This window comes from Cygnus olor, chromosome 20 (assembly GCF_009769625.2).
Source record: "Cygnus olor isolate bCygOlo1 chromosome 20, bCygOlo1.pri.v2, whole genome shotgun sequence".
In the NCBI taxonomy this organism is placed as follows: domain Eukaryota; kingdom Metazoa; phylum Chordata; class Aves; order Anseriformes; family Anatidae; genus Cygnus; species Cygnus olor.
The window spans coordinates 11199859-11220884 of NC_049188.1; the positions used below are offsets into that span (position 1 = coordinate 11199859).

At 39.9% G+C, this 21026-nt stretch overlaps 3 protein-coding genes across 5 annotated transcripts in view; 2 read left to right on the forward strand and 1 right to left on the reverse strand.

Annotated features, from left to right (window-relative positions):
* Nucleotides 1-12861, forward strand: part of NLK (nemo like kinase) — a 52986-nt gene extending 40125 nt beyond the window's left edge. For 2 of the 3 annotated variants that reach the window (XM_040532452.1, XM_040532454.1), the window contains exons 8-12: nt 2124-2225; nt 8039-8125; nt 9850-10048; nt 10495-10588; nt 11168-12861. In XM_040532452.1, the coding sequence (XP_040388386.1) occupies nt 2124-2225; nt 8039-8125; nt 9850-10048; nt 10495-10588; nt 11168-11222 (537 nt within the window). In that variant the 3' untranslated portion in view covers nt 11223-12861. Of the gene's footprint in view, nt 1-2123; nt 2226-8038; nt 8126-9849; nt 10049-10494; nt 10595-11167 lie in introns of all 3 variants that reach the window. The other variant, XM_040532453.1, reaches the window with a different exon arrangement.
* Nucleotides 12862-15220: 2359 nt separating this feature from the next.
* On the forward strand, nt 15221-18137 carry TMEM97 (transmembrane protein 97). Its single transcript, XM_040532460.1, has 3 exons — nt 15221-15386; nt 16584-16728; nt 17239-18137. The coding sequence occupies exons 1-3, from the start codon at nt 15264-15266 to the stop codon at nt 17487-17489; spliced, it is 519 nt and encodes a 172-aa protein (XP_040388394.1). The 5' UTR covers nt 15221-15263; the 3' UTR covers nt 17490-18137.
* An 826-nt stretch (nt 18138-18963) lies between these two features.
* On the reverse strand, nt 18964-21003 carry IFT20 (intraflagellar transport 20). The gene is made up of 4 exons (XM_040532461.1): nt 20788-21003; nt 20622-20707; nt 19890-19993; nt 18964-19392 (listed from the first exon to the last, which is right to left on the reverse strand). The coding sequence occupies exons 1-4, from the start codon at nt 20912-20914 to the stop codon at nt 19311-19313; spliced, it is 399 nt and encodes a 132-aa protein (XP_040388395.1). The 5' UTR covers nt 20915-21003; the 3' UTR covers nt 18964-19310.
* Between the last annotated feature and the right edge of the window lie 23 nt (nt 21004-21026).

Sequence of the window (21026 nt, forward strand, 5' to 3'; positions counted from 1 at the left end):
CTCACTGTCACACGTTGGCATACAAACAGTGGGATTGTTGCTGGGTCCTGCTTTGGCCTTTCTGACATCAGTGACTTTCAGGTGAGCAAGAGCCTACCAGTAGGAGCGGGTTTGTAGGGCAAGGGGACTGGGATTGAGGACCTGACATCTTCGTTTACCACAGTTCAGAAAGGAGATTTGCTTTGGTTGCACAGTCTGAGTGCCCACCAGCAGATGAAATACCTTGAGATGTTCTTGTGAAGCACATCTCCCAGGTAGCTCAATCTAAAAGGCATCCAGCACCTGTGCTCCAGAGGCTGGGTGCAAACCAGAGCCCAGGTGGGAGCAGCTGAGAAGCTGGCTTTGGAAATGCGCTTCTCATTCTGACCTAAAACAACAGTGTAGATTTACAGGCATGAAACCCATGTAACTGAGGTTAAATTAAAAACTAATGTTTTGTAATCTTTTTTTTCTATTTTTTACAATAAAATTTTAAAATAAATTTTGTAATACTTTAGAAAAAATGTGTTTAATGACTGATGACATGCATCTAGATAAATGACTGCTTAATAGAAGACTTCTGTGAGTTTATTGGAAATGTATGAGCCATGACAAGACAACTTATATTTTTAGAGACATTAAACATGAACCTCCAGGAGATCATTATGATTTTTTTTCCAGTGGTTGTTTTTTTGTTGTTTTTTTTGTAATCAATAGAATGAAGTGTGTGTATTTATAGCTATATCTGTATCTATAGATATAAACATAATTAACATCATTGCTGCATACTTCAGGAGTAGTTGGCTGAAAAATACAGGTGTTTAGGTGCAGTCCACATTCCCTGGTATGCTGGTATAATTACTTCTTATATTTTGTGAATATACCAGGCTTTTATGACATCCCCTCCATGTGTGTATTTCAAAATTATATTTTTCCCACATCTAAAAAACTCAAGGTCTAGGACTTTTTTTCCTCTCTAGTTCTCCCTCTCCTTACAAATGTAGGTATTTTGCTGTCACTCCTCTCTGAAGCAACGATAGCCACAGCGAGGACGTGGTCAGTACAGGATTAGGAAGTTGCACGTACCTCGAGGCCCCTCGCAACCTCTAGGGTTTCTGCTCACACCAAGGAAGGGTAACACATTTGGTGTGTAGACAGTAATCACATTTCACAAGTTGAGACCAACAGTCAATGAGTGATTTTTCATGCATACAAGGGCTGTGTAATGATGATAATGGGTTTATTCTCAGAGGAGAGGTAGGCAGTTGCTCGTTAGCATGAGTAGATGTGGTCATGAGGGAAGACTTGGAGCCAGGGAGCTGAGCTCACCACTGGCAAGAGTTTTTTATTTTGTTTGACTCCTGCGGGGTTGTTTTTTTTTTATTCAGTATAGGAGCGTATGCACATACTTTTGCAGAAATAAGGTGAACGCTTGTCTGTTGCTTTTAAAAATTAAAAAGGTGAATGAAATGTCATTTCATTTAAAGCTGATAGCAGTTTTAAGCACAGCATCATCTTAGTTCTTTTTTAGGTAGTTTTTATGTTCCTTATAACCAGCACCACTCCTTTTCTTTCCTTTGGTGCTGGATGGATATAGATAGATACTGTTTGTTTGTTTTAATTATTTTCCCCATATATTGGATTTTTTTTATATAAGGCATTTGTACATTTTTTTCATCTTCTATGGAATTATTCGTGTTGATATTTTGTGAAAAGTGCAAAATATTTGTGTAAAGTAGAAGTTGACCTGGTTTGGGGTAACTTTGTGTGGTTTCTTGGTATGCAATGCTGATGTTCAGTTGAGAACATTTGGTTTTTAGAATGAATAACACATCATTAACAGTACTTCTCGGTTTTCTTCATGATATAAAGTTGACTTTTGAAATTGCAATAAAATACATTACTAAACCAGTAAACAAAACAAAGCTTCCAAACTTGAAAATCATCTTTCTTCTTTTTTCAGTGAAGTTACAAGTGTTTGCATTTGCTATCTACTAAATGTATACGTTAATCTTTAGTTTGCTATCTGTAAGTGTTTCAAATTGATTCGTACTTTAAGTTACTGTAGATTAAGAATATACTATCATAGTGAAATATATTAATATGTGTCTAAGATCTCAAATTTCTGTGTTCTGTACCTGCAGTTGGATTTGATCACAGACCTGTTGGGAACACCATCACTGGAAGCGATGAGGACAGCTTGTGAAGGCGCCAAGGCACACATACTCAGGGGTCCTCATAAACAGGTACCACTGGAGATTACTGGCCTTCTTTAGCACTGGGTCTAGACTATCCTACATTTAGCCTTCACAGCGTAGGATTTCCTCTGTGCAGGATGCTACTGCTGCATTGTCACTGTGTTTTACATCTTGATTATATTCTAAGGCTGAGAAGAAAAAAAGGTTGTTGGCATGGCATGTATGTTCGTAAATACTTTGTATGGATCTCTAATCTCAGAGTTGTCTCTGCCTGTAAACTGAGTTAAGTTTTCTGAAGGTGGTTGTGTTGTTGCAGTGGCAATACTTAATAGTGAGTTATTCAATTCAGACAAGATTTTTTTTTCACCAGTAAAGTACGTTTCTGGCTTTTGTATTGTATATACTGCTTGACTTGCTGATACAAGCGACCATCTCCCCATTTTTTGAAGAGGCAGTGTTTTCGTAGCTTTTTCAAATGAAGATATTAAATGTAAGGGATAATGTTGGCAAGAGACATAAATTAAAACTGGCACAATAGTTCAGAAAGCCCCAGAGGGACTCCTTTACTGACAGGAGCAAGAGTGTTAGAAGTGGAAATCGCCCATTATCCAGATCTGTAACAGAATAGTCCAGTAACTCATCACCAAAGGTCCCCTCAGACATCTGTTCAGTGACCTGAGCTGTTTGTGAAAGGTTTAACAAGATACTGAAAACTGAGATACAACATTCAACATAACTGATGTAGAATTTAATTAAAAAACAAACAAACAAACAAAAAACACTCACAAACCCAACAAGAAACAAAAATCAACAGGAAAAAATGGGATGGTATCATTATACTGACTGGACAATAAAAAGAGCAAATGAAACGTGCTGTTAATAGACGCAAAGAAATGCTTAGGCAGGAATGCTTAGTTCAGTAATAAAGCAGTATGTCCACCCAATTTAACCATTTTTGTGATTGTTAGATAGTAAAAATTAACAAAATGAGTAACCTGTACATGTTAATACATGAGATCTTTCCAGGAAAGTTTGCATATTTATTTTCTCCATGTTGAAGCAATTTCTCAAATGTCTACTCACCACAGTGGAAGTTACCATAGAAATGAGCATTGAATATATATTCTGCTGTATTATTAATGTGGGAGTTCTGCCTCCTAGGCAATCTTGATTCACTACATTGTGGTCTGTATTCTATTTTATAATGTGTGTTTTTTCTTTTAACATTAATAATAGGAGGATTTCCTTAAGACTTTCTCTGCTGGTTTTAAAGCTAATCAAATCTAATTGTTTTTGCTGTCACATGCTGGAAGAGTTCTAAGTTTTAAGCCTGTAGTCTTGCACTTTCAGTAATTGAGTTGATTAAAAAAAAAAAAAAGTTTGATAGTACCTGGAACTGGGAGAAATGCATCCAGTGCACTTTATATACACAAATATCTAACAGTATATGAATACATCCAGATACTTTATGGAATACGTTCTTTTTAAATTCTGATGATTTGATAATCACTTGACATTTCCAAAGTGCAGTAGTTGTCCTCTAGGTAGGAGCAAGCAAGAACTTTAGAATTTATTTGCTAGACTTCTTCAGTTAAGCCTGGGTGTTTTATCAAGAATTGAAATGGATACAAGAATGTCTTCTGATTTTTCTAATCCCAGTGCTAAGGCTGTTCTCCTACAAGCCACTGAAACTGTCTTTTACCCATTGAATTACAGGAAAATGAAAAAGCAAGTATGTTGAAAAGGTATAAAATGTTTCTAACAGAGATATATTGGTCTATTAGTCATAGGAAATAAACCATAACCAATTAGGTCCATGTCTGTTGAGGAAAACAACATTCTTCATGGAATGCTACAGAAGTTGAACAGTCTTTGGAGTTGGTGTGCTCATTTGCAACTTGGAAATAGGGGTTACAGTGCATCTAGTTGATTTCTTTACTGATATTTCTGTTTACTGTGTCAAGCACACTTCATGTTTGAATGCAAATTCATGGCTTTTGATCTTTAAAAATGGAGATTACGCTAATTATAAATAGCTAAATGTTACCAGTTTCTTAATTAGAAAGGAATTAACGGGAAGAGAAAAACAAGTCTGAAACAGACAATTGCTTTCTTGCACAAACTATTTTTAATCAATGTAGGTGAGAATAGGAGTTAAGGGGTAAAGTATTTGGCTGCTTTATGTACAAACAGATTAATGTGTGAAGTTTCTGATTTCAACAACAACAACAAAGCCCTGTATGTTGTCGTCATAAAAATTTACATACTGTATAGACTACTTTTTTGGTTTTGTATTTAAAAATTGTGCCTCAAACTAAGTTCTAAGTGAACTGAAGTCACTTGACTAGCAGCACTAGTTAGAGCATCTCCTCCTGCACTCATGGAGTCCGTGAGCAGGGATTCAGATTTCCTTACCATATTCACTGCCAGTAATGTGCTGACCCACTTCTAAAAGTAAAATGTGCTGGAGTTCATTCCCTTTGCTGTGCTCCTTTCATTCTGTTACGGAGGAAGGAAACCCAGTATAGATGCACCTTATTTGCTGAAACACCTGAGTGTTGATTCTATGATAATCAAATCTTAACAGTAATTCAGAGGTTAGCAGTTTCTTCCTACCTGGCTAGTACTCTCTTATCAGGACTGTTTTTTATCTCTAGCAATGGGCTTGGTTGCAGTTTCCCAAGAAAATGCTGTTCCCTGATGCTGGACATGACCAGATGCTCCTGGAATGACAGACAAGCTGCCAATAAGGGGCATACGTGTAGTGGAAAAATGCATCCTTGTTTGTACTGGATGCAGCAGATTCTATAAATGATGAATGCTATCATATTTTTCTACCCCAGTATGCAGGTGAAATCTACTTAATCACAAAGCCTGGATGACCGTACTGTTTTGCATAGATGGTATTTACTACTGAGAAAATCATACGAAGTTAACAAATATTACAGCTTTATATGCAATAGACTGCACCAAATACGGAGAAACGCATGGTGCTGTATTCGGTGTTTCAGATTTATACCTCCGCAGTGATACTGTTATAAGTTAATCTTCATATGTACTGACAAATCTACAAAAACTGAACAACTCGTAATTATTAGCTTTGCTGAACAGATAGAAGCAATAGATGCCTGCCAAATATTAGCACCACATACCAGTTGAAAGTCTGTGTAGAGTTCATGCAATTCTGGAAGTCCTGCAGATCCATGCAGCTGTAATACATGGCCTAAGTTTGGCAGTGAATATCCCCCCATAAGTACAGTAGCTAGCTTTCAGTTGATGTTATATTTTTTTGCAGAATGCTGTAGTCATTTCGGTCTGTAGGCTGGTGTATTCTGCCCCCACCTCAACTGCAATTAATCATTCACTTGCTGGTGCGAATGCTATTTCAGTTTTCATGGGAGGAGAACCAAGGTGTATGTGTGGGTGGTTGTGTGTATGCGCATTGGTTTATTTCCTTTTCAAAAGAAAAAAAAAAAAAGGAAATTTTAGGAGTTTGGGGGTAAATTTTAAGAATTTTGGAGCTTGAACAGTAACAGACTCCATGGTAGTAATTTTCTTTGGAGTAGTGTCTGGCCTAAATCCAAGGGACTGGGTTTTGGTTGGTTGGGTTTTTGGTTTTGTTTCTGGCAGGATTCTGTTCTCATTTTCTTCTAAGTGTGAAAATTGAGACTCTCCCCCAACCCCAGTGCTGCTTTTTTCACTCTGAAGGAGTAACTGTGCAGTTGTTTGGCGACACTTCATTTACTTTGAAGACTTACTGTAGTGCACTCTACTGCAGTGACTATAAGCACTGACCTTAATGCACCCTTTATGAAGTAGTGAAAGCTTTTTCAACTGAATTATTGATACATATTCAACAAGATTATAGTGTGAAAGGATATTAACTTTATTTTCTGTTAATAAAATTTAATTAGAATTTTTTAGGAAATTCTTATTTTACTTTTTGTTTATTATATTTTCTGTGCATTGATTTGGGAATATGAATAATGGAAATGAAGCAGAAAAATTGGTGCTTGATTTTGGCAAATGACCTTGTTGTGGCTTTAAAAAATATATCTTGGAAGCTCATACCAGAGTGTCCCTGATGTAGCTAACGCTTTCAAGCGAATGGCATATAACAGTAAAGTAAGTTTTTATTGTTGATTTTTTTTTTCACTCTGGACATCTTCAAGCAGTGATTTCTTCCCACATGTTAGGAATTGGCGTGGGTTGTCTTTGCATGTTACTGTCCTTGTGTTAACGTTCAGTTTCAGAGTCAGTTTCAGACTTTCGTACCAGAGAATATGTGAAAGTTGTCAAATGGCAACCTAGTATGTTAAGTAAAACCTTGTTAAAATATTACCTGCCTGTCGAACTAGCAGGGCCCTAGCTGAGACGGGAAGAGCAGCTGGCCTCGTCCTCGCGGCTGCTTGGCAGTGCGCCCTGCTGAGGGGCTCGGAGCTTGCCCCAGGCCCGTAGCTGGAAGGCAGGCTTTGTCCTCGTGGTCCCGACAATGGTGGGTGTAGCTAAAATCTGCTCTAACTTGGGCATTTGTGCCGCAAGGGTTTTGCACCCTCAACTAAAGCTGGAAATGTTCAGAAGGGACAGGCTGAAGTGCTTCTGTGTGGCCGAACAAGCTGAGGAGGCACAGCATGGAACGGGTCTGCAGTGCTGGAGCTCTGTGCAGTCAGTACATGGCGCTTAACTGGAGCCAGCATCGTGCTGCTGCTGCCAGGCAGGTGCACTCCTTCCCGGCACGTCGCCTCCCGCGTTCCTGCAGCCTCTGTGACCCCAAGGCACAGTTCGCTGAACCCCCCTTCCCCTTCCCTTCAAACGTGGGGAGTTGGCCTGTTTCTTTCTGCGCAAAGCACTGTATGCCTGAAGGTCATTTTAATTGTACTAGATGACACTGTCAGTTAGATATGGATTGGCTGGGTAAAGAAAAGCAAAATAATCCATCATTTGGCAGTGACTGAGATCAGAACAATGAAATACTGGAAATGACGTGGGTAATCAAACCTCTTAGCAGCACAGCTTCAAGCAGTGTTTACAGAGGGAAATAAATATCTTCCCTAGAAAAAGGACTCTGCATTTGCACTACATGTTGAAAATAAATACTTAAGAACTAGGCAGAAGGCCATTTTATAGCAAGTGAAAGTTACAGACGACCCTTCAAGAGGCTTCAGAAATGCTAGGCGAAAAATGGCATAATGTGCATGGAACATTTGGGGACTGGGAGCACTGGATTATGGTATTGGTCTGCCACATGCCTTGGATGTAAAGTGGAAATGACAGTAACCTTCCTGGTAAAAGCGCTGAAATGTTTCTGATTAAGGCATAAGACTACACATGGATGACTTGTGATTCTATCTTGCCATGTTTTTATGGTTATAATTAAAGAAAGCACTACAAAATTTGGTAGTTACTCTTTTATAATGATCTTAGAAAATTGCTTAAAGCTTTTTCAGCATCAGTTACATCAGTAGTTCACCAAGAATTAAAATTTGTCTTGTAGCTGAGGAATAACTGTTGACATTGAGCAGATACTGGTATTACCAAATTTGTTTGAGAGGAAAAAAACTTGTACCTTGTAGGTTTGTATTGCGGTCAAAGCAGCAACTATTCTCTAATAAATGTTGTGTTTGAAATGTGGACGTGTCCAGGGTTGACATCTCAACTAAGGAAAAAATCATCAGTTAGGTTTCTGTTACAGTTGCTGAGTTAGTGATTACGCTCTTGTTGGGTAGCTTTAGCTAGTGCATGTCCTTCGTAGCACAACGTTTGTCCCCGGTAACTGTAAGATAGTGCTTGCTATAGAGGTATTCTCTGGCTGATCCGCAGGGACGACTATCTGTGCTTTTCTTTCCCACATTCCCTTACAGCCATCCCTTCCTGTCCTATATACACTTTCCAGTCAAGCTACTCATGAAGCAGTTCATCTCCTTTGCAGAATGTTGGTCTTCGATCCAGTAAGTATGCTTTAAAATAAATTGAATACGTTTTGTTTTAAAAATTTTAGTTGTCTGCTATTTAAATGAATATTGTTAGTAAAGAGTTGCTTTAACTGATTTTCTTCTAGATTGCATTTCAGAACTTCTGGTTCTGTAAAAGACATAAAAGTATCATCTTATAATTGGTCGATTAATTTCCCCCTGGAATGGGTATTTCACAATTAAAATCTGTCTTTTGAAGAAAGCTCTGATGGAGTGAGAGATGAGGGTGTTCATGAATCATGCTATCTTTTCCTAGCTAGGTGTAGGTAGCAGAACATCAGATACTTTGATGCAGTTCTAATTAGAGACACGTGGGTGTTCATGGTCTTGCAACACACAAAAAAATCCTTCTGCATCTACACAGTCACAAAGCAGGATCTTTTTTTCCACTGAGCATCTGTTTTTCTAATAGAAATTTGCTGCTTTGGATTTATTAGATCTCATGTCTTTGAGCTTACGGAAAAAAATGTTACAGGAAAATCTGATACCTGAATCAGGTGACCTTAGTTATTCTTTAGAGGAAATCCCCGAATTTTTAAATGAAAAATAGAAAATTGACTGAACGGCAAAGGACGAAGCTTGTAACTGGTAAAGTTTTCAGAAGGCAGTACAGTACTTCTTGAATAAAAAATAAAAATAAAAAAGTCTTAAGATTGCTTTACTGGCCAGAAACACAGACGTGTTATAACATAACTTATATGTAAGATTTTTTTTTTTGCCTTTCTGTCTCCCCCAACATTCAGAACAGTATTTATTCCCAAATCACATTTCAATAAATGAATAATCTTTTTTTTTTTGAAGAACCCGGATAATCCTTTAGAAGAGTTGATTTTAATTTCATCCAAAAATTTTCCAGGGAATTGGGACACTTGGGTTCTAGTTCAAGCTTTGCCACTGTTTTTGCTCTGTATTTTTGAGCAAGTAACTTTTTTCCTGGATTTTTTTTTTAATCTGCCTATAACAATGGATTTCACCTTGAAAATGCAATAGCACTGATGTCTGCAGTTCTTTAGAAATGGAGAATGTTCTCCTTTTTCGATGGGATGGTGTTGTACACTTAAAGCCTGAGTACTCGGGTTAGGCACAAAAAAGTCACATTAATGTGAAAATAGACTGTAATTTAATCCCTTACTATGACTGTCTTCCTCCCCTCTCTTCCTTCACCACTTGTTTTCTGAAACATGACACGTAAGGTGTTTCTAAAAACTCTGGGTGCCATATGCTGAATTATACTGGCCTCAGTAATGCTTAAATTTATGTTTTACTTTTAATATGTACTTAGGGGCACATTAAAACATTTTGCAGAATATGGATTTACAAAATACTGTATTTGCTAGCATTACAAAAAATAAATATGGGTTTTATTTTGATTTATTGCAAGAGTCCTAACTTTAAGGTTATACGAAAAAAGTAATTATTGAAAAATGTATTTATAGAAATCATCTTTAGCAGCATTTTCTATCACTAGCTCCGGTACAGAAAGGTCAATGTCATCTTAGCGATGCTGCTTGTTTTTAAGTAAAATGTTCCCCCTAGTGGCAGAGTGTTTGCAAAGCTAGAACTTCTCCTGACATGAACTAGTCCTTTACCATGATCTGGGGTTTATAAAACAATGTTGAGTCTTTACACTGTTTCAATACCTCAGGAGATACCCTAACTTCTTTTTTTTTTTTTAATTTTCTTTAAATGCATTGTTCCAGTCCAAAAGAATATCTGCTAAGGATGCCTTAGCTCACCCATATCTTGATGAAGGGCGGTTGCGATACCACACTTGTATGTGCAAATGCTGTTTTTCCACATCTACTGGAAGAGTTTATACTAGTGATTTTGAACCCATCACTAATCCCAAATTTGATGACACTTTTGAAAAGAACCTCAGTTCTGTTCGTCAGGTTAAAGGTGAGTAGTAGTTAATCTTTGCATATGCTTTTATCCTCCTGCTCCATCCTTCAGTAGTATATAGTTAGGATATGCAATCTGGATGCATATACAATGCAAGGTGTTGTTTGTTTTTTTCTCCTTTCTGGTACTTTTCTGGAAAAGATGATGGAAATAATTTAAATTGGGATTTAATCTATAACTGGTTATCATCAATTCAGTACTATAGTATTGACTGACAGTTTTATTTTGTATGCATTTATTTCAGTGTGCACATAAATTTCTGTGTGAATTCATGGTAAGAGGTATGCTATCAGATTAGAGCTAGGTAAACTGGAGTTCTTTTATCCTTACTAACATGTACTTTTGGTGAAGGAAGCTTTATTTTCCTCCAGTCTGCATTTCATTTAACTGAAGCACAAAGCTTTAATGTAATCGTCTGTTTTTTATTTTTCTCCTATTCACAGAAATAATTCATCAGTTCATTTTGGAACAGCAGAAAGGAAACAGAGTACCTCTCTGCATCAACCCTCAGTCTGCTGCTTTTAAGAGCTTTATTAGGTAACTGTATGTAATCACATCTGATATTAATTCACATTTATTATTAATACAGAATTCATACATCCATAATGTTTTTGTTTTGAGTTTCCGAGGATAAGAGAGGTCCATAGATAAATTCTGCAAAAAATGCCTTAAGCATATGTGTAGTTACATTTTTAAAGTAATTATACGAACACTTAAATTTTACAAATACTTAGAATATGAATACTTAGAATTCAAGTAAAATGTGCAAAAGTTTTGAGTAATATTTTGTAAATATGGAAAAGTACAGGAGTCAAGACTAAGTCTAAAAATTGGGATTGAAAAGTTGAATTCTGATTGTAAAATTGCACTGTAAAAACATTGAAGTGAATGGCAACTATAGATAAAGAATTGTTAAGAAAATAAGTAGATAAAGTATACTGAAATAGTCATCAGTGTTGTTACCTGTTGATCTTTTTTGTTTGTTTTGTTTTGTTCTTTTTTGGGGAGATGAAATGTTTGCTTACTTGAAATGTTTGCTTACTGGTCAAGCATTAACTTTCTTGTCTATTAGCTTTTGCAAATGAACACTGATTTTCTGTGTCACTTGTATTCTAGTTCCACAGTTGCTCAACCGTCTGAGATGCCGCCATCTCCACTGGTTTGGGAGTAAAGTGGAAGATAATATACTACTGAAGATGTAATGTAGCTTTCCACTGGAGTCTGGGATTTGCAATTCTGGAGGTTAATCATGCTTGTACTGTAATTTTACTAATGAAGTTTTAAATTAACAACCACTACTTGTACAATATGAATAATATTTAGAAATGTACTAGACTTTTAATCTTGTAAAGTGGTTGTGCTTTTAGAAGAAAATATTTTACCCAGAGTTGCACGTGTTTTATGAATTCTAGTGCAGCTGTGATGGCTCAGCTCAGAACAAACAGAATTGAACCAAATTTGGGAAGGATTTTTTTCTTTTTTTTTTTTTTTTTAATCAAAGAGAGATTGTACAAAAAGATAGACATTTTGATATTGAGCCATTCCTGAAGATTTGGGGTTTTCTAAAACTAAGGAATACAGAAAACTTGACTGCGACCAATCATGAAGTCATGTCAGATGACAGTGACCACGGTAGGTGGGCATGTCACCTGGTGATCCAATCTATAAATAGCTTCTCACTAGAGCTGTGATGGTGATGTGTGCTGTTCTAAAATCAGATGTTGTGAGTAGAGAGAATGAGTTTGTGACTAGGAGAGACTAAACTTCTGTTTCCTTACCCAGTATAAATATATATATATATTTAATCTATTTTTATTAGAAGTTTTTTCTGCTCTTTCTTACATAAAAACCCCCCAGCATGCATCTTCTATGTGTGTAAATAATTCCATTTATGGGCTAATTTCAGAGATCCCTGACATCATTGCTGTATAGAGAGAAACTAGCTTGCACATTTTAGGTCTGTGAAATTTTGTGAGAATTTTTTCCTGCACTGGACAGTTGAGAGAAAAAAAAAAAGGAAAGGAAAAAAAAGCACATAGGGAATTATGTTAATTGTGTTTGTGTCTTTAGGCAAAGCTGTGGAAGTCTTGAAATGTCACAGTAGTAAATAACTTTTATTACTTTTTGGCTAATTCTTTTTCTGTTGGAACACTGAATTCTGTGCATATGTATATATGAACACAAATTGAAGGCCTCTACCTCCTGGAGTATACAACTTGGTTTGTTTACCTCCACATGATTTTTTTTTTTTAAGTTCAGTGTGGAGACTTGAAACTTGAATGTCCCTTCCAACTTTTATATTTAAAACAAGACTAGAAAATTGAAGACTGTTTTTCACCTGTACAAAGAAATATTAAAGGGTGGTCTTAAAATTTGAACATTGGTCTGGAGAAAAACCATGGTGTTTGTTACGGACAATTAACTGTTAAAGTTATTGTAAGTTATCTGTATTTAGCAGAGTATTTTCAACGAGTGATCTGAGCTGAAATTGGAGACTATTAGTAAGTTATGTTTGGAAGTTTTAACTTCAATGAAGTAATTATTTGCTGTGAAAGAGACAAACATTGAATAACTGAACAAAGATGGTGCAATATCTTTGTTTTTTATGAGGCTCCTGAGAATAAAACCAACTGAAGCATTTCAATTCACTTGAATGAGAAACGTGTTTAATTAAAAGAGCCCAAGAAGACACTGGTATGAAAGGTAAAATCTCAGAGGTTGGTCAGTTAATGTGGCACACTTGCTGGTCACTTTGTAAAATGTAGATTTGAAGTACAGTGGTGAAAACATTAAATGTGACATTTGAAAAAGAAGTGTGTTATCTTTATTTCCTGTCTCATCTCCTACCTTTATTTAAGATTCGATTGTTACAATCTTGATTAAATGCTGTCTAAAAGAATACAAGTAAAAAGAGTTTATAACATCTTTCGGGCATGGTTTTGATTTCTTTACACACGCATCTGCGTAAAGGCATATATATGCACATATATGTGACTTAAATGATATCCATTTACTCTTTAAAATTGATCCTGGATAAAGGCAAAACTTGCTGATTAAATCAAAACAAGCAGCTGACTTGCACTTGAGAGGTTGAAAGCCATCCATGCAAGTGTAGATTTTACTCTATTTGACAAGTTTGTTTCATTTTTTACAGTGCAAATGCTTTTATCTTTTCTATACTCGTAATGGAAACAATCCAACATGCAGTGGTGTTGCAACAATATGAATAAAAATGTTCATGTTTTATGCGTATGACTTGTTTAAACAAATTGAACTGTGTAGTTAAAGCCTCAAGACCTCATAAGAACTGAAGTGATATAAAGAGTATAAGTCTTCTTAGCTTAGCATGGGCTGTCTTCCCAGGGCTGCCACAGATACTGTCTGTGACTCAGGTATATGCCTCTTCTTCCAAGTCTTCATACTCTTACGAGATAAGTTTTAACATGTTTTAGAACTACTGATGCTGGTGTCGTTATTGCTTCATGGCTGTCAATTGCTGAACTATTTTCCATTCACTCACTGCCATTTTTTGTTTGTTAGATTCTCCTTCAGCATAAGACTAGAAAACAAAGGTGTGGTTCATTTGCTGAGTCTTCTCATTTTGACACACAGTTTTGTCGGGGTATGAGCAGATAAATGGTACAATTAGCAAAGTTCACTTTATGCATCAGTGTATTTTCTGAGCTCACTGCTAGAGGCTCATGAGTTAATTTTGTTCTTAAATGTATTAAGAGTAAAATGTCTTTTTGAACATTAACCTTCCAGGGTGTCTTGATATTAATGTGGGCAAGGCATTGTGCAGAATGAGTAGTTTAAAACTGGCACAATTAGCACCAATATGTAAGTAAAATTGTGTGCACATAGCTTAAAAAAAAAAAAGCTATGATAATGTTTTCCGTAGCCTCTACTGCATTTTACATTTTTAATGTAAGTCGATTCCAATGAAAGTGAGAGCTCTTAAGAGCTGCTTCTGCCAAAGACAGTCCAGCTTCTAAAGCGAACACATACGTCTCTGCACATACTCCTAGCATGAGCTTGGTGAGAGAGCTTGTTTCTCAGTGAGGTTAAAATCTAGCATCCACTGTAGACTGCAGTTTTCAGAGTTCCATTTTAATCAGTTTTAAGCTTTGTTAATACCATTGTCAAATGAACTAGATTGTAATCAAGTTTTAACCACTTTAACTTCTGCATCTCCTTTTATTAATTGTGCCTTGAGAAGAGCGCAGTAAGTGCAAAATACAACTTTTCAAAATTATCCACGAATTGCCAGAGAAATGTCCTACTGTTAGAAGGCCTAACGTATTTATGTATACATCTTGATGGTGATGCAAAGGAACTAAACTAAAGTAGATCTGCTATGGAAAAGTAAGTTGTGAAAATCAACTTCCTGGGAAGTACTCTACTGAATAGGGCAAATCAGTTAAATTACAAAAGCAACAACCTGCTTTTCTCCTGCAGCCAATTTAGTGGTGGGTTTGGGACTTTGCTGTTTGGCCTGCCAGGATCCTAGGACTGCTTACCAGGCTGAACAGATAATTTTAATATTTACTGGGTAGCAATTTTTGTAATAATCTTTTTTATGCTTTATTTGTTTTGGTAACAGAGTATCTGTTCTTTATAATTTTTAAAAATTCTTCTGTCAGGTATAATTTCATGGACAATTGCATGCTTTTGCAATCCAGCTTGGGAATGATTAAAACCATTTGTGACCTTCATAAATGGGAAGGCGGGACTCCAGGCAGTAAGAGCTGTATGACCTGCACGTACACCTTCGACACCTTCTGTGCTCCGTAAGGGCAGACTCAGCCCTGCGTCGCCTGCTGGCACAGCGCCCTGCCCCGCGAGCTCTGGGCTCTGATGGGGGCTGACGCCTCGCCGGGAGGGCTGTCCGGGCCGGTACCAACGCTTCGTCTTCCCAGGGCGCTTTGTCCAGCCGGGCTCAAGCTAGATGCGAAATTAAGCCAAAGGCAGCTCCAGCTCCCCTAGCTGCGCAGCCTGGAGGTGGCCCAGCCTGCCAGAAGCGGGGGGGCGGGAGGAATCCTTCGGCCCGCGGGGCTCGGTTGGTTCCGCTCCGGGCGGGCCGCTGCTGGGGGAGGCCCCGGCCGGGCCTCGCGGCGCTCCGGCGGCCTCTGGCCGTCACCCCCCGGCCTCCCTCCGGCCCCCGGCCTCCGCTCGCCGCTTCCGCCGCGGGGCGGGGCGGGGCCGTGCGGCGATGGCGGCGTGGACGCGGTGGCTGGAGCGGCTGTTGGCGCTGTACTTCGTGTCGCACGTCCCCATCACGCTGCTCATCGACCTGCAGCCGCTGCTGCCCGCCGCCGGCCTCTACCCGCGCAGCGTGAGTCGGGGCCGGGGGTCCTGGGCGGGGGGGGGTGTGGAGAAATGTCGGTGGTGCCGGTGGGAAGCGCGGTGTGCTTCTACAACAGCGCTCAGATTGCTCTCGCAGGCTATTCTAAGATTTACGTTTTGCGTCTAGCCGCCCATCTAGGGACTAGAACAGATGTAGTTTACCGGTACGCTCCGCAGCTGGTTGAGCGCGCGGGTTGCTCCTTCCAGCGCGGACGCCTCCAGCAACGAGCTCAGGCGAGAAAAGCCCCCGATAAATCCGTGGTGCGGACGGCAGCCCTCGCGCTGCGTGGGGGACGCGGGCCGCGCGTCCCGCAGTGCGGGGAAGCAAAGCGGCCCAGCAAGAGCCGCCCACGTGGAACGTACCTGCGGCACTGGGGCGGCTGGGTCTTGTCATTCGGTGGTGCTGGGTCTGGTCACCCATCACTGGGGCTGCTGGGCTCCTGTCACTCGTCACTGGGGCTGCTGGGCTCCTGTCACTGCGGGCTGCCAGGCTCCGGTCACGCAGCTGGCCTGCAGAAAACACGAGCAGGAACTGTCACTGCCACATGGGAGCAGGCAGACCAACAGCCACGTTTATTAGTAAAAATTTCTACTTTGCTGGGTTTTGAATAAAATTGTGGAAGACGATTAAAATGGTAAATGAATAGAAGATGATCAGTTCGACTCGTGCTATCAGGATGAGATCGGTACCTTCACACTAGCTTTACATTTAGAGCATTTGATTTTTGCCATTCTGTACAATTATTTCATTAGAGAAGCCATTTCTAATTAATAGTTAACTAGCAAGCCTCAATACATATCTCTCTGTTCAAAGTCCAACTTAAAGCCGTGCTGGAGCTTACATTTCTGTCATGGAAACTAACCGCAGCTCCCCAATCCCAAATCCTTCCATCAGACTCGGGCAGTGCAGCGAGCCGCCAGCCCTGCGCACTGCCAGGCGCTGGGGGGCCCGGCTGGGGCAGCTGCCCCTGGGGAGGCGCTGAGCCCCCTGGATGGGCACCAGCAGGGGCAGGAGGAGGGAGAGGTGAGAGTTCATTCGTATCTGCTGATGCCAATGTGCAGATTTGTTGTGATTTTGGTCTTGTTTTGGTAGGAAATTGTGCCAATTGCTTTCCAAAAATTATTTTTCTCCTTGTGCCATTGATATTCAGTGTATTAATCTGCAGCTGTGTTCTTTTTTCTTAAGCTGACGGAGTTGTTAGAGTGGTATGCAGTCACCTTTCGAGATCCCATGATGATCCAGCCCCCAGAGTGGTTTAAGGCGTTTATGTATTGTGAAGCCTTCTTACAACTGCCTTTCTTTCCCATTGCAGCGTACGCCTTCATAAAAGGTTGGTATAAAAGTGTAAGAAAATGTCCTGTGCGGCATTTCTGCATAGTGCTTTTTGGCTGCAGAGACAGTTTTTGTCAGTCTTAAGTGATTATAGGGACATACCCCACGGAGTGCTATTTTCATGGCAAGTTTCATCTGAGAAAGAGTAGAAGCAGCCCTGTCAGAAATAAAAACTGTTACTACAGACCCTTTACAACGGCAGTCACTTATGTGAAACCAGCATCAACAGTTAACATCTGGGAAGCTACCAATGTCAGTGAAGCTCTGGATCATGCCTGTGTACTCACCACTTTTAACTTTGTGGAAATTTAGAATGAGCATGTGACATTTTAATCGTGAAAGCTTTAATTATTTCTCTGGGTTGCTACTAGTACTTATTTTCTAGTACATTTTTGATATGCCTTATGGTTGTCCTGTGATAGATACAGATAATATTGTTAACTTTAAAGTCACCAAATTCAGCTTGTTTCAAAACTTTTAAATAGTTTTCTTTTTTGCTTCCATACAGGTGGTTGCAAATGGATAAGGACTCCTGCAATTATATACTCCACACATGTAGCTACATCTTTGGTTGCTATCCTTGCTCACATCCTTTTTCATGATTTCTCAAAGTCTGAGCATTTGGGTCCTCAGACACAACACGAACGCCTAATTCTGTTATCTATATACATACCTTACTTGCTGATACCACTTCTGATTCTTTTTACCATGCTGTACAGCCCCCAGTACAACCAAGTGGAGAAAAGGAAGAGGAAGTAGTCTGCTGTAGAAGTTGTAAGCACAACATTCGTATTTGTTTTGATTCAGCCCCTAGTCCTCTGGGACAAACACCTGTCTCATGTTGTCAGTGCAACGCCTCTCACCAGAGCATCAGGCTCCCGCAAGAAAAGTTCCAATTGGCTTGAGTTTACACGTCTCCTTTAATCAGGAGCAGCTTTGGCAGAAGCCTGAACTGGCAGCTCCTTGTGGTGCCTGGGCCGTACGTAGCTTAAGGGACCCAGCAGCTCTGCTCCCAGTATCGATTTTGTGTGGTCCTTCTGTACTGGGAAAACGAACTTTTAACCATTTGATGTGTAACCGTGTGATGGGGACCTGTGGGGGGGTAGAAACTGCAGCTGACACTTTTCTTTCAACTTGCCTTTTTCCAAGATGACTTCAGTAAGAAATCTGTCTTCTAAGAACATACGCTGCAAAATCCATAACTGATTACAAATTTGCAAAGCTAAAATCTTTTTCTCTGCTACTTTTGAAGCATTTCAAATCATGTAATAATCCTTACCTTTCTCATCCCTTCATTTAAAATTTCACCTTCTCTTCCTCTGCTGTAATTTTGATTAATTGTAAACGTCTGGCCAGCGATAAATGTGCCAAAATCTGGATTTCTGAATTAAAATTAATTTTGTTTGACAATGAGGCATATTTCTTCCTAGAGGATTTTCAAGTACTTCAGTAATTGTAAACAAGGATTTGTAAACTTTTCTCTTCTGTGAAATCACTTCTAGTATGGAAATAACTAAATGCATCCACATTGCATTTAATCTTCTGAAGGAAATGACTAAAAGGAACTTAGGTTTAAGTTCTTAATCTGATCTCTAAGTGACATTTGGAGACTCTTGCAAAACTTACAGGTCACTGAGCGGGCTTTTCGGTCATTATGTATTTCAGGACTTTACTGGTGTATAATTTAAACCCTCCACAAATTTTGAGAAGGGCAACATTTCCATAGTTGATTGCCTAAAGACAAGATTAAAAAATGCATCTACTGGCACTTCAACATGAGGCTTGATTTTAGATCACATTTAAATCATGGGCATTCAGTTTTTAAATGTCATATTCATATTTATACTTTTTACATGCTGCTGGTGCCGCTATACACTTAGAAGGGTTTGTCTCATCAGTTTGACGTTCTATAGTTGAAACTCATGAAAGAATTCTACTCTAATATTGCTGCCTGTATGGATGGATTTCAGAGAGTTTAATCTTCTTAAGTCTGCTATATTTTCTAATTATTTTTTGTGTATCTGTAATAGATCACTTCTGTTATGTGTAAGTTGTTTTTTTTTCTAACTAGATAGAAAAATAATCTGGTCAATACGGGTAAAGTTACTGCTGTTTCTCTCTGTTGTGTGTTGTTATAAACATGAAAAGTACTACATATAGGAAATTCTTCACGATGACTATCCAGGGAGTTGTAAACTGTTCAGCTCAGAAATCACATAGCAGGAACAACTAATTCTGGTATATCCAGAAAGTCCGAAAACAATAATTTATTTCTCGATTTCTTTGAAAGAGCTGTACACTTCAAAAAGTGAGACATTAACATAGGAACAGTAGTATTAATTCAACTATAATTTGAACTACTAACTGTACAAAAATTTTTATAAAAATCAAAGGACAGAACAGTCTTTACATCTGTTAGAAAGCCCTCCTTATTGCCACTTCTAGTGTATTTCACACTGTGTTAAGAGACACTTTCATTTGTACAAACCATCTATTCATTCATACACAGTGAAAAATTGCATATTTTTTAAATTCTCAGGATTCTGGAATGCTCCAAATTATTATTTTTTTAAAAGTCTTCTATTTCTGAAAAATGAATTGGTCAATGAATTCGTTCTGGTCTGCTTCAATCTTACACAGAGTCTCATACTCTATTCGGTACCTGAAAGAGAAAAAAAAAGGTTACCAGCTGATGATTTAGCACAATGCTCATTTGTCTGAGGTAAAGGAAGCTTAGGCTAGGCATATAAGTCATCTTTAAAGCAATGGTAGCATGAATTAAGACTTTGCAGTTCTAAACTGTCTTTAGAAGTCAGACACATGTCACTCTGTTACTTTTATTCATTTCTTCAACTTCATGAGCTCAGGCCACCTTTGTTCTTTTAGCTGTAAAAAATCGGTTAGAAATGAACTCTCAATAAGTGGCAGTCAGGGCCTTATGTTTGCCACGCAAACGGCTCTGCTTCGTTCCGTGTGTGCTCTGTGCAGGACGCACCTTAGCTGTAGGCAGGCTGTTTTCAGACAGCATCCTGCAGCCAAGCACAGACAGCAAGAACAACTTTCCAGTCTGTGTAACTGCGCGATTTCTCTCGTATGCTACACTGCTTTCTTTTCAAGCCATTAAATCAATGCCTAAGAAGTATTTAATAGAACACTTACCTTTCCAACTGCATCTTTTTCTCAGCTATTAGAGCCTGAAGTTGCTGCTCCTGAGCTTCTCTTTGTTTTGCTATAGACTTCAGCAAATTTCGTGCACCAATGGCCTGTCAAAACAGACGTTCAGTGATGCTGTTGTACATGGACTTTTTTTTAACCCCTTTCACTACCAGCAAGTTGAAGTGTTTCAGCCATGCTAGCAAAAAAGAGGGCATCATCTTAACAATAAATGGCTGGTGGAGCAGGCAGACAGTCCCTGTAGCGGTTGGGCAGATCAAGGCATTTGAGACTTCATTTCTGCTTCCACAGTAACATGAGGAAAAAAATAACACTTGGTGACATGTAGAAATACAGAACGAAAAATTCAGAGGTACTGAGATTTTTATTGATTTGATCTTCAGGCAGCCTACTTCCTTCTCACTGAGCCCCTCATGCCTCAATGACTGCGTTCTGCTAGTAGGAAGTGACTGGAACACACTACCTAGTTATGTGCAGACACATAGGTGAGCAGCAACGGCGGGATTGTTAAATGGGGAGTACTGCGATACTCTGTGAAAGTTTTCAGATGTTTACATCAGCCGCCCGGGGCCTGCCTGCCTTCACGGTGCTGACAGGCGGTGACAGCCGTGTGACAGGACAGGGGCAGGGGCAGGGACGGCCGGTGGCAGCGCGGGAGGGGGGGAGGCCGGCTCAGCTCCCGCAGTCCGTGACAGGACAGCGGTAACCGCACGGTACCTTCATCTTCTCGCTTTCGGCAGCTTTTGCCAGCTGGTCCACGAGTTCGATTAGGCTGCCCACTATTTTCTGGAACTCCACGATCCCTGCCAAGGACAAGGCGGGCGGGCCGTGAGGGGAGCGCGGCGCCCCGCGGGTGCCGGCGGGGTGCGGGCGGGGCACTTACTGTCCACGAAGGCCTTGCACTCCTCGCGGAGCTGCGCCGTCTGCTGCGCCACCTCGGGGTCCAGGACGCGCAGCTTGTTCAGCTCGTCGAAGTGCAGCCCCGCCGCGCCCAGCGCCGCCTGCGCCATGGCCCCGCGGCACCGCCGGGCCCCCGGCGGCTCCCTCACGGCCCCTCACGGCCCCGGCTGCCACGGCGACAGCGCGCGCCGGCCGCGGGGCCCGCCGGGAGCTGGGGGCGGC

Bases quoted from the DNA above. Each gene is read 5' to 3' on its own strand.
- TMEM97 (XM_040532460.1), top strand. From the start codon at position 15,264: ATGGCGGCGTGGACGCGGTGGCTGGAGCGGCTGTTGGCGCTGTACTTC. The intron at 15,387-16,583 runs GTGAGTCGGGGC...TTTTTTCTTAAG, and splicing joins CCGGCCTCTACCCGCGCAGC to CTGACGGAGTTGTTAGAGTG. The intron at 16,729-17,238 runs GTTGGTATAAAA...GCTTCCATACAG, and splicing joins AGCGTACGCCTTCATAAAAG to GTGGTTGCAAATGGATAAGG.
- IFT20 (XM_040532461.1), bottom strand. From the start codon at position 20,914: ATGGCGCAGGCGGCGCTGGGCGCGGCGGGGCTGCACTTCGACGAGCTG. The intron at 19,994-20,621 runs GTACCGTGCGGT...CTGTTTTGACAG, and splicing joins CCGAAAGCGAGAAGATGAAG to GCCATTGGTGCACGAAATTT. The intron at 19,393-19,889 runs GTAAGTGTTCTA...TTTCTCTTTCAG, and splicing joins AAAAAGATGCAGTTGGAAAG to GTACCGAATAGAGTATGAGA.